At 44.8% G+C, this 12720-nt stretch overlaps 1 protein-coding gene across 3 annotated transcripts in view; it reads right to left on the bottom strand.

The window, feature by feature from the left end:
• Positions 1-1460: 1460 nt before the first annotated feature.
• LOC147010175 (uncharacterized) overlaps positions 1461-12720 on the bottom strand; it is a 13469-nt gene continuing 2209 nt past the window's right edge. For all 3 annotated transcript variants that reach the window (XM_085861170.1, XM_085861171.1, XM_085861172.1), the window contains exons 2-4: positions 12663-12720; positions 12350-12520; positions 1461-3045 (exon numbers count right to left, since the gene is read on the bottom strand). The exon at positions 12663-12720 is cut by the window's right edge and continues 427 nt beyond it. In XM_085861170.1, the coding sequence (XP_085717296.1) occupies positions 2957-3045; positions 12350-12520; positions 12663-12720 (318 nt within the window). In that variant the 3' untranslated portion in view covers positions 1461-2956. The remainder of the gene's footprint in view (positions 3046-12349; positions 12521-12662) is intronic.

The following is a 12720-nucleotide window of genomic DNA, read 5'->3' as shown; positions in this document are numbered from 1 at the left end:
CTGCACCACATCGTAGAGTTCTTCATAAGCAAGAAGCCTATTGTTGTTGAGGTCAAATGGCCAAAAGGTCAACATCGGTCAAACGTCAGCAACTTTGTCAAGTTTCTAAAATCCTCAATTTTCATCGGTTTGACTTCAAATTTTTGTCTGTCTTTCTGTCTGTTTGTCACACAATTTTTGGCCACAATTTTCAAGCAATCATTCTGAAAAATTTTTTTGTGTGGAGGTGACCAACGAAGGACAGCAACGCTGAATTTTGGTGATGATCCGGATCCGGATCTGAGAATTTATAAAGTGATTCTTCACCATTGATAGATAGGGCCAAAAACGATATACAGTATATCTCAATGATATATATATATATATATATATATATATATATATATATATATATATATATATATATATATATATATATATATAGCACACAATATTTCGAATTTATTCCATTTTGGTGAAGGTCTGAATCCAGATCCGGATACGAGAATTATTTAATTTTCTAATTGATTTTTCACCATTGAGAGATCGGGCTAAAACAATATATAGCATGATATTTCAAAAAGTTAGGACGGATTCACACGAAACTTGGTGGACAGGTTTGATGCGCCACAAGGAAGAATTGATTCAATCTTAGTGAAGATCTGAATCCGGATATGACAATTTTTAAAGTCATTCTTCACCAATTGAGAGATGGGACCAAAAAATTTGTATAGCACAATATCTCAAAAAGTTATGGACGAGTTATGACAAAACTTGGTGGATGAGATCGATTTTGGTTCAGGACCGGATTCAGATCCAACCTTTCAGTGGGATACAAAATGTAAACTGTTCAGCCTGGTGGAGGTATGTTCTCTACCAAGTGCCGTTCTCGTTACGTGCTGTTTTTACTCGAGTTTCACCTCAACTCCGTCTATTAAGTGTGTGCGATTGGAAAGTACGTTTTAATCGTTTAGACCCTTTTGACTGCTAAGACCCCTGAGACCTTTGAAAACCCATTACACATTTTAGACCCTTTAGATGCCGTTCGACATTTACATCCTTTCGACCCCTTTAGACCATGTTCGACTCTTGAGAACCCCATGACCCTCCAACACCCCTAAGACCCTTAATAATACCCTATAGACCCCATTATACTCTTTAGAATATCATTCCCAATACGCACCGTGCTAAACCATTGAAAGAAAGTGACAGACAACCAGCTGGTACATTGAACAAGATTCAAGATAAAGATAGAATTTAGACTATCATTATACCCTTATACCCTGTAGACCCTGTTAAAGCCATAAAACCCTCTGGACCCCGCGAGACCCTTTAAAACACCAGGGCCCTTAAGAACCTATAGATTCCTTTAAACCCTATAGACTCCGTTAGTACCCTTAAACCCTTTCAATCCCATTAAAATACACAGTCAACAAAAATCGAACAAGTAATTAAAATACAGAAATGACTAAAATCACGAGTTTTGGTTACCTTTGACCTTTATTAATTCGTAAGCCCAAGAGCACAATGGTGCAGCAGCAATTGATTGTTCTTGTAGATAAATCCTATAAAGTTTTTAAAATCCCATGTTCATTCCCTCAATCATCCATTTATAGAGGAAGTCCAGAGATTTTAACCTCAAGGGTACACCTTGAGGTTCAATGGCTGGACTGGACCCACACCAGTACATGACCTTTATGTAACCCACACCGACACTGTGTGATCTTTGAAGCTGCCCAACACGAGCAAAATATAAAATGATTGGATTTCACACCATTGAGTACAATGTATATACATAAAATGAGGTATTTATATAAATATATTATGCTTCCAGGTATGACAGGAAAGACGGTAACCTTTGGTAAATTCAGAGCAGAAACTAATTCTGGTTCTTCTGTGGCTCCAGCTCCACCAAGCAGTCTTTTTTGGGGGGGAGGGGGAGCTGTGGTACACGAGTTCAGTACGTGCACTAAGTGATGACGTCATTCCAGAACGGTGTCATTTTCACCTTGTTGGGTAACAAGGAATCGCATGAAAATAATAACAATTGTTTAGAAGAGGTGGGAATTCGGAAACATTTTGGCCTAATCTTGCACTTGGGTAATGATACTTGTGATTTTCATTCCTTACACATTTACCTGTGTTTTAGCATTGCTTACACATTCACCTGTGTTTTAGCATTGCTTACACATTTACCTGTGGTTTGGCATTGCTTAAACATTTACCTGTGATGTAGCATCGCTTACACATTCACCTGTGATTTAGCATTGCTTACACATTCGCCTGTGTTTTAGCATTGCTTACACATTTACCTGTGGTTTGGCATTGCTTAAACATTTACCTGTGATGTAGCATCGCTAACACATTTACCTGTGATGTAGCATTGCTTACACATTTACCTGTGATGTAGCATTGCTTACACATTTACCTGTGATGTAGCATTGCAAACACATTTACCTGTGGTGTATCATTGCTTACACATTTACCTGTGTTTTGGCATTGCTTACACATTTGCCTGTGATGTAACATTGCTTACACATTTCCCTGTGATTTAGCATTGTTTACACATTTACCTGTAATTTAGCATTGTTTATACATTTCCCTGTGATGTAGCATTGCTTACACATTTACCTGTGATTTAACATTGTTTATACATTTACCTGTGATTTAGCATTGTTTACACATTTACCTGTGTTTTATCATTGCTCACACATATATTTACCTGTGATGTAACATTGTTGACACATTTACCTGTGTTTTACACAACATGTTATCTTCACATTCACTTGTGATTAAGCATTGCTTACAGATTTACCTGGAAAGGTGTTTGATGTTTTTTTTTTCTCACATTTTGATTTGATCGAGACATTCATTCACTGGGAATGATTGATGCATCTTAGACAAATATAAAGAAAAATCACCACATTGCTGACGTCGCAACGACTGTGGAATCCCATCTGAACCACGATGAGGTGTGCTAACTGGTGCCCGTGTTGCCTGGATCATGTCCTCTATTGTAGTAAGCTGAAGCAGAGACCTCAGAATTTAGGTCATCGAGCCGGAGGACTGGGAATGGAGCATGACAGAATGTTAATGAAGGATAACCAAATTGAGCATCATCCGAAACAACAAGTAGTATTATGCAGTTGTGTTAAAAGTGCAGAAAACACAAATCCCTGTACTGATGACGTGTGCATGCGCATGTTGATGACACAGGAGAGGGATCTGGAGGTGGTAATAGATACAAGGGGTTAGGGCAGTGGGACAGTGGGGCTGGGTGGGCGGGGGACACAACACAGTTCCAGATAGCTAGAGGTAAAGCAAATAGGGTTTTAGGTTGTATCACTAGAGGGGTGAATTATAAATCAAGAGTTCTAACATTGCACAGGAATTTAATGAGGACCTCATCGAGAATATTGTGTGCAGTTTTGGTCACCACATCTCAGGAAGGAGAAACCTGCCATAAAGATGGTTCAGTACAGGATCCTAGACTGATTCTGGTACAGGATCAGACCGAGCTATGAGGAGGGGTTCAAGGAGCCATGGCTTTATAAATTAGAAAGGAGATGGTTAAGAGGGGATATAATAGAGATGTTTAAAATAATGAAGGGGAGAGAGGAAATAAGTACAGGTCTCGTCAAATGATGAATGTGCTCTCAGTGTTTGCTCATTCTTCATCCTACAACCCCACCCCCAATAAATACAATGATTCAGCCTCCCAAGAACTAACACATACTGTACATATACATATCTCATCATCAAACTAAAATATGCAATTTGCCCTGTCTGTCTGTCTGTCTGTCTGTCTGTCTGTCTGTCTGTCTGTCTGTCTGTCTGTCGCTGAAGCATTCGGTCGGTACTTTTCCAATCACAACCAAACTTGCCAGGGGGACAAAGGATCATAAAGCAAAAAATGTAGCGACTTGCTTTGCCTTCCCTCCCCCGCCGGGGGTTCCGAAGGTGGGGCCGATGCAAATTATCTTCGTAAATGTGGACCATGTCGTACCGCTCCCGTTGGTGGTGGGAGAGGGTATTACAAGTAATGGTTCAGAACCCTTAATTGTATCACAAGTAAGAGGCCTTCACCTTGTTTTCATACCTTCTTAGCCTATGTTGCTTTAGACTCGACAGCAAAAAAAATAATTCAGATGAATTCCCCGTTTTATTGCCTTTTGCAGTCTTGGAAAAACGCCATGGAAAGGTGTATAGATTACAGGGTGTCCACAAATTACCGGTCCAAATTCAAACCGTAATTAAAAAACAACAATGAAACGTGATGACGATGCGGTTTGCTGCGTGTGAAAGATTCATTGACATTTTTTCGTTTCCAGGCATCTCCTGTGACATGTGATGACTTTTTTTTTTTTTTAATTGGATACACTGTCGACTCAAGTGAAGGAAGGCTTGAGCCTCTATAAAAGAGGAATAGAGAACCTCTCATGAGGGAAGGGGATAGAAGGACAGATGATTGGAGATTCGAAGCTTTAGAGGGTTTCCAGACTCTGTCGGGTTGCTCGTTTCCATTTATTCGCACAAACATGAAGGCCCCCTTTGTCTTTCTCTCCTTTCATCATTCTCTCCTTTATTTCTTTCGCTTTGCTTACTCGCTTAGGTTTTTCTTTCACTCTCCTTCAGGCTTTGTCGATTCATTTCTCACCACACTATTTATTGTTCGTTATTCATTATTTCCCACATCGCATGCTTCTGTGCTTTCGTTATCCTTCTTATTTATTCACCTTCCGCCCTTGTACACCTTCACCTTCACATGCCCATGTCCACCAGTTGCGTTCCTGGACCCTGCACCTCATCTATACCACCCGAATGACGTGTCAGGGGACGCGTTGAAGAGTGCCGTGGCTGTACAAGGAGTAGGAGGGGAGCAAAGCGCGGAGGATTCCGGTTTCAGTTAGGATGTGGAAGCCAGGATCAACACGTGTGAGGTGTGCAGGGGTCCGTCCTGTCCCCATCTCATATATCTCCTTTACACATCAAATGCATGATGCTAGCATACCGTAGTGTAGCGTGTCAAGTCACTGGAAAGGTACCGAAGGTGGGTATGTCATGTAGGAGATAATTTGAGAAAGTATACGTGCTGTGATTAATTGTACATACAGTATATGTCATTTCATTGTTTTCTCTCCTTGTAAATACTTGCATTTTTATTACTGTCAATGAAAGCCATTTCCTCAACAAACTGTGTCCCGACTTATTCTGTCTGTTCTGATAGTGGTAAAAGACTGCTGAGGTGTTTGTCAAGCACTGATTCGTTATCCAAGTTTGATCTCAGATGCAGTTACGCAATGTTGGTTCCGCTCGGACAACTGTATAAGGTCTGTTGCTTCACTGCCGGCACACGGTATTCACTCGCACTCAGGCTTTAGCGTATAGTAACAACTTCTGGCGTGGCCAATGAGCCGACCGCGTTCCTCATGGTTGCAGCAGGTTGATCGGGATCTCAAAGAGATAGGGATGGGCCGGGCATCGGCCTGGGGGATGGCCAGACAGAGGCCCCTGGAGTACCGGCGGAAAGTGGACGCAGCGACGCGCTGCTCCGGCACGGTATGCATGCTCCCATACCTGACCTGACCCCGTGGGAATTTCTAAAGTGATTGGAGATCATGGTCTCTCAAAGACATGCCGTCTTCTTGAAGTTATCCAGAGGTGACGTCTGTCAACATATATATATATATATATATATATATATATATATATATATATATATATATATATATATATATATATATATATATATATATATATATATATACATATTGTTGCCAATTCACGCCCGCCGGCGTGTGATCGGCCGCTCGACTCGAATGGCGGCCACCTCACCCACCGGAACGGACAATTCTGTCGTGACCCTCTCAGAACAACGCCGGGAGCCAGTCACGGGTGGGGGTTTAACCCCACCACGACCGTGCCAATTGCCCACCCGTGCAGGATAGGGTTGCTCGCCAAATTTGATCTACCTAAGTACCTGCGCGGATGGTCGACCGGGCGATCGAACCTTGCCGCAGGCCGACTCCGGACATGAACCGCTTAAGCGGTCTGTTCCATGCTATCGGGATAACCGAGCAGTGTTATCGTCGGCCTCGACGGTTCCGATTAATTATCGGGCGTATTAAGCCCACTACGAACCCTTTACGTGAAGCAGGATGGAGAGTCAATAAAGAAAAGACGAAGCGAAATGGGAAAACAGTTCACACAATGCACATTTATTACGCGACACATGGAAAGCACACATATACAGCCAAACAGTCAGAATGCACCTATATCAGGAAAACAAAAGAAACAACGACGCAGAGTTACAACCGAATATGCGTACACACGGCAACACTTACACAGTTCTACTTTACAAGACATGGCGCCAACCCACATTTACTCAAAAGCAAAGGAAAGAAGCCACCCTCATAGACAAGGGAGCAGACGGGCCTGTAGGCCAATATGTGCGCGAGATCTGAAGGAGCGGCCAGGTCCACGAGACCGGGTGGGTCCTACCCGCGTCCTCGTGGCGCGTTGGCGGACGAGCCGCAGACGTGGCCGCGTGGCTGTGCCCCGACTCCGTGCTCCTTCGTGGGTTTCGTTGGCACGACGTTTGGAGTGGGGTGGGAACGGGGCCCCCTTGTTGCACTATCTCAGCGCAGGGGAAAAGGGGGAATTGTTGATGCCCTGGGGGAGGGAGAATGGCTGGCTGGCTTGGGTCCCGCGACGAGCGATCTCCCGCCACGACCTCGTCGCCGACCGCCGTCCTTCTCGCCTCGGACCCGAGCTCCTTGGCCTCTTGCCACAACTCTCCTCAGCCGACTGCAGAGCCCAACTCGGCGCCTCCGCCACCTGACTCCACTCTCTGCCACACTCCGCCGCTGCCACACTCCACCCGATAACTCTCTTCCCAAAACTCTCTGCCACCAAAACTGACTCTGCCACGATTCGCCTTGCGCTCGGCGTTTTATAGGCCCGCAGGAGAACCAATATGCAAATTTCCGGATCAGGATGAGCTCGGGGGTGGAGCCACGCTCGCCCATTGGATGGAAGAAAAGTGGGCGTGAACCTCCCCTGATCCTAGAATTTGCATATTTCGATTTCACATGGACCCGCCTGGAGGCGGGGCCAAGCCGCTCTGCGCTTGCTGATTGGATGGATCAGAAGTGGGCGTGTAGCATTCTTGATCCGAATTTTCCCTCGGAAAGGCCGCTATTTGCACTTTGCGGCTCGGTGCGTATCTCTTGAACGAGCCCAAGACAGCCCGACGCTCAGTGTTCACAGGTGATGTGGGAATGGCCGTAGAAGGAGAGAGGTGAGGGTGGTGGAGGGTTTTTGGTGGTGGTTTGATGGTTATGGCGGTTGATTCAAGATAAAGATAGAACAGAAAAACGCCTAACTCAAAGCGTCGCAGCCCGAATGAATCACATAAATTCCCTCGAAACAACGGGTTTGGGGCTAACTACACATGTACTTAGAGTTATCTCACCTGAACAGTGGTTTGCGAATTTCCACAGCCGTAACAATATATATATATATATATATATATATATATATATATATATATATATATATATATATATATATATATATATATATATATATATATATATATACACATATTGTTACGGATTTGGAAACCTTGTGCACACAGACAGTCAGCAGTCCCCGCAGTTCAGTTATTTCAATAAGTATGTGTATAGTTAGAATCCATCCCCTGTGTCTGAAGGGAATTCCATGTGTGCGCTGCGGGTTTATTTTTTAGTTAGGTTTTTATCAACTACAACAACAACAGCGGACCATCGCCTCACTCCACTGTCGCCATTACGCACGTGGCCTTAGGTGAGGAGGTAGGCGGAGCTACAATCGCCTCAGCTCCGACTCCGCCCCAGAAAGGTGGGAGTTGCCCGCCGACTGTGGGCCTGTCCAATGAGGGACGGCCAGCAATTCGCACGATGCAACCGTCCAATCAAGAGGCGAGTGGCGAGGAAAGAAATCCCTCCCACCTCAAGAGAGTGAGAGTGATCGGCACATTCTGTCTGGCGGTATGGGTCTGCCTCGCCTGGTGTCGCCTGATCAGGGGAAGCTTTTTCAGGCTTGATCGCCGGTCGCCTCGTCATCTCTCACCTCGTCCGCCTTAGTGCTGGCTGGCGTCCGTTGCTCCTTCCCTTGTCCCTGGTGCTTGGTGCTGCGTTGTGGCAGTGGGTTTGAGTCCCGCCACCGGACAAGCTCGAACAGACCGCACGAGGCGGACAGGTGCAAGAGTCGGCTCTTGCCCTCAGCTCACCTTCCCTCCGAAATAAAGACCCGACGGGGTCTATTTCGTGTGCGTGTGTGTGTGTGTGTGTGAGGCGCTGTCCTATAAGTCGAAACTGTTTAAGTGCCTTGTACATTGTAAATTGCATGTCTTATAGTCGTGATAACTCTGCTCTCTGTGCTCCCCTGCTCCATGATAAATAACCCCCCCCCCCCCCAATTTTTCAATGTACCAGCTGGTTGTCTGTCACTTTCTTTCAATGGTTTAGCACGGTGCGTATTGGGAATTAGGGAGGCCGTGTGCCATAGATTGTTATTTGGACCGGCGCGGCTCTGGTAACTCCCGCTCGGTACGCCGAACCCGAGTCGGTACATGCAACTCGGTTCGGACAGAGTCGGCTGAGGGTGTGTTTTCCCCGGTAGTTAGTTGGCACGAGTACTTAGGTAAATTGGAATCAGACAAAAATACCCTAATAGCACAGTCAAAATATTGGCGTCCACGGTCCAGTAAGCGACCCGTCGACTTCGGAGTTATCCGGGGTGACGACCTTCAATTCTGGGTGTTCGGTGGGAGACGGCCCATCTGCTCCGTCTGACGATCGTCCTCGCTACCGAACCCGGCACCACAACACCATATCGTTTTAGGCCCGATCTCTCAATGGTGAATAATCACTTAATAAATTAAATAATTATCATATCCAGATCCGGATTCGGATTTTCACCAAAATTGAATCAATTCTTCCTTGTCACACACCCAACCTGTCCACCAAGTATAATCTGAACCCGTCCACAACTTTTTGACACATTGTGCTGTCTATTGGCTTCACCCTCCCTCTTAATGGTGAAGAATCACTTAAAAAGTTATCGTATCCAAATCCAGATCCAGATCTTCACCAAGATCTCATCAGTTTGTCCTTGTCACACACCCAGCCTGTCCCAAAAAATTTCATCCCCATCCGTCCACAACTTTTTGAGATATCCTGTACACCAGGGGTTCCCAACCTGTGGTACGCGTCCCACAGGTGGTACATTTGGACTTTCTCGGTGGTACGCGGCGTGGTGCTTGTTTTTTTGTGCTTTTTTTATTATTTTTTTTTAAAAACAGTTTTTATTTTACTTCTCTCTCATGCAGCTTGTGCACGATAATTAAATTTATATCGAAAGCGGCTGTACACTGACAGCTGTTTGTGATCAGCCATTGTGCACAAGTCTTATTAATCGTTTTGTCTCTACACGCCACACTGTCATCATTGCTTATTGCCCGGCTTATTGTTACCGTTATCGTTCACCAGCATCATATCAATGCGAAAATATTTGGAGAGTCATCTCAAGTTAGGCTTCACTTCCATCCAAAAAGGTGAATTAGAAGCTCCACAGTGTGTGATTTGTGGAAAAATTTTCGGCAATCAATCTATGAAGCCAAGTCTATTGAAGCGCCATTTTGATTCTGTTCATCCTGAACACAGCGACAAGGACCATGATTTTTTTCGTCGGAAGGAAAATTGCCATGAAAAGAGCACGCTTCGACGGCAGCGGCAGTTTTCAACAGCAGTCCACCGCAGCCGTAAAGGCATCCTACTTAGTTGCACTGCGAATTGCAGAACAGAAAAAAACCTCACACCGTCGGTGAAAGCCTCATCCTTCCCGCCACAAAGGATATCGTACGTCTCATGCGGGGAGAACAAAGCGCCAAGAAGCTCAATTCTCTTTCGTTGTCAAACAACACAGTTCAGAGGCGCATTGAAGAAATGTCAACCAATATTCGTGACCAGGTGGTGGCAGAAATCAAGGCATCTCCATGCGGATTTTCTATGCAATTGGATGAGTCAACTGACGTTGGCAAATTGTGCCCAACTGTTAGCGTTCGTTCGGTACGTGCATAAAGCCAAGTTCAAGGATGAAATACTATTTTGCCGCCCGCTTAAAACCACAACGAAAGCAAAGGACATTTTCGAAGAGGTGTCTTCCATCTTTGATCAAGTTGGGCTGTCATGGGTTGATCTGAAAGGCTGTACTACAGATGGTGCTCCAGCTATGTTGGGGTGCAGATCAGGTTTCCAAACGCTTGTGAAGGCAGTTGCTCCTGAAGTGTGCGGCCTACACTGTACGATCCACCGCCACGCACTCGCAGCCAAGGCGCTCCCCAAGCCATTGACTGACGTTCTCTCAACCATGATCAAAATTGTGAACCATGTGAAATCCCAGGCTCTCAATTCACGACTTTTCAAGAAACTTTGCGAGGATTTTGACTCCGATGATAAAGTTCTCTTATTCCACACTGAGGTGAGATGGTTATCCCGTGGAAATATGGCGGAGCGCGTGTTTGAACTGCGAGCTGAGCTTCGTGAATTCTTCGAAAACGATGGAAAACCAAAGACTGTCGATTTCATCGCTGCTTTTAACGACCCCGGCTGGGCATTGCACCTGGCTTATTTGGTCGACATTTTCTCTCAGTTAAACGCCCTGAACAAGTCTCTTCAGGGGACTGGCGCGACTATCACTGACTTCATAGACAAGGTCAAGGGATTTCAGGAAAAACTCCGTCTGTGGAAGACTAATGTCGAAGCGGGAGTGTTGGTCATGTTTTCTTTCATGGCCGATATTCTTCAGAAGCGTGAAAAGAATCCCCCAAGGGAGTTCATACAACTGGTAAAAGATCACCTCGCTTATTTGGATGAGGACTTAAATTCCTATTTTCCGGATCTCAAGGAACTGGATCTGAAAATGATTTGCAATCCATTTCGCATGAATGCATTGGATTTGCCACCTGGAACAGGACTGCAGGAAAGCTTGATTGATCTCCAGAACGACTCCACAGCCCAAGATCAGTTTGACAAGATGAATCTTGTGGACTTCTGGTGTGGAATGTTGGGGTCTTACCCTAAGCTAGCTGCCCTGGCTGTTCATTCGCTCATAGTATTCCCATCTACATGGCTGTGTGAAGCTGGGTTCTCGTCAGTCGTTATTACAGCGCGTGCGCTGTATACAATTGCACCGACTTTGAAATGTCCCCGGTGTCTACCACGTCTCCGGTGTCCCCCCCCCCCCCCCAGTGCCTCAAGACATCCAATGACGGCCGTCCAGTAGATGCAGTGCGTAACCTAGACGGAAATAGCGAGAATTGACGGAAATACCTGAGTATTTCAATGGAAATTTGTGAAACTAATGTGTTATATATGTGAAAAACATTTAATTTATTGCTTGACGGGGAAAAAACCAAGAAACGCGCCCCTCTCATGTACGAACGAACGAAAGACGTCATTTCCGCCCACCATGGCATTTCGCACCGAAAGACGTCATTTCCGCCCACCATCGCATTTCGCGCTGATCGCCGAATGCTGAAAGCTAAGTTCTTCTTATGCTATCATTCTTTTGTGGCCTCCTGCCACGCTGTATCGAACGATTTCATTCCTTCTGTTATTATTTAAAGGTGCTTATCACAATAATAACAAGATTTTTACATTTCAAATATTAAGTACGCTTTTTAATTCTTTTTCAACTGAAAAAGCATAAATTGCATATTTTAACATTAGTGTACTCATTTGCTTCACCACACGCGCTGTATTGAAGGATTTCACTTGTTCTAAAAACAAAACAAAGATCCCGACTGGATGTTGAACATGATGTTCGGTGCGGTTTATCCAAAACAAAGCCTGACATCGACCTGCTTGTGAGCAAGAAGCAGGCTCAACCATCCCATTGACTGGACATTTTACACAATCAAATAGGTACTTACTGTATCATTCTTTTGTTCAGATCAGATTGCTCAATGTCATAGTTGTGAATTGTTAGTATTGTTTAACTCCCCATTGTTGTATCTGTATCGCAAATAAACACTATTTTCGGTGAATTTTGGTACAGTGGTACTTGGTGGGACCACGAACATGTGAAATGGTACCCCAGTAAAAAAACAGGTTGGGAACCCCTGCTGTACACAGAGAGACAAACAGACAGAAAAGAGTGAAAAACACAACGCCCTTCACCTTCGGTGGTGGAGGTAACAAGTGTTCCACGTGCTATATGTTTGATGTATGGACAGGGAGAGATAAGAAGATAAAAGTGTTTCAATTTGGGATATGTAAGATAAAATCATAAGAGGTTTTTAATAAGGGAATCTCAGGACACTCACCGATTCCTCCAACCTCATCCCTGAGCCGATGATGAGAGAAAAGGGTCTTCTGCCTGCGGATGCGCGCACAGTAGACCACGATGACCACGATCCCCCCTACAACCAACATCAGGACGACCAATCCGAAAACTAGTGCCGAGTTGGTTGCTTTTTGCTTCATTTCAGAGTCACCTACAAACAAGTACACATGTACACCTTCATCCCCGAGGATACAAATGGTTTCCATACCACCGACTGTTTCCACCATCTACAATTCCCTTAGCACCAGATCTCCGACAGGTTCACATCGAGGCCAGAGCAAGGGTCAGTTTACCTTCAAAGGGAGACGTCTTTGTGGTCCTTGAAGTGGATGTTGTTCTCAAGGTCGAGAT

Source organism: Eptatretus burgeri, chromosome 17, assembly GCF_056783735.1.
Source record: "Eptatretus burgeri isolate ZD-2024b chromosome 17, Ebu_testis_v1, whole genome shotgun sequence".
In the NCBI taxonomy this organism is placed as follows: domain Eukaryota; kingdom Metazoa; phylum Chordata; class Myxini; order Myxiniformes; family Myxinidae; genus Eptatretus; species Eptatretus burgeri.
This window is presented reverse-complemented; position numbering and strand designations above follow the sequence as displayed.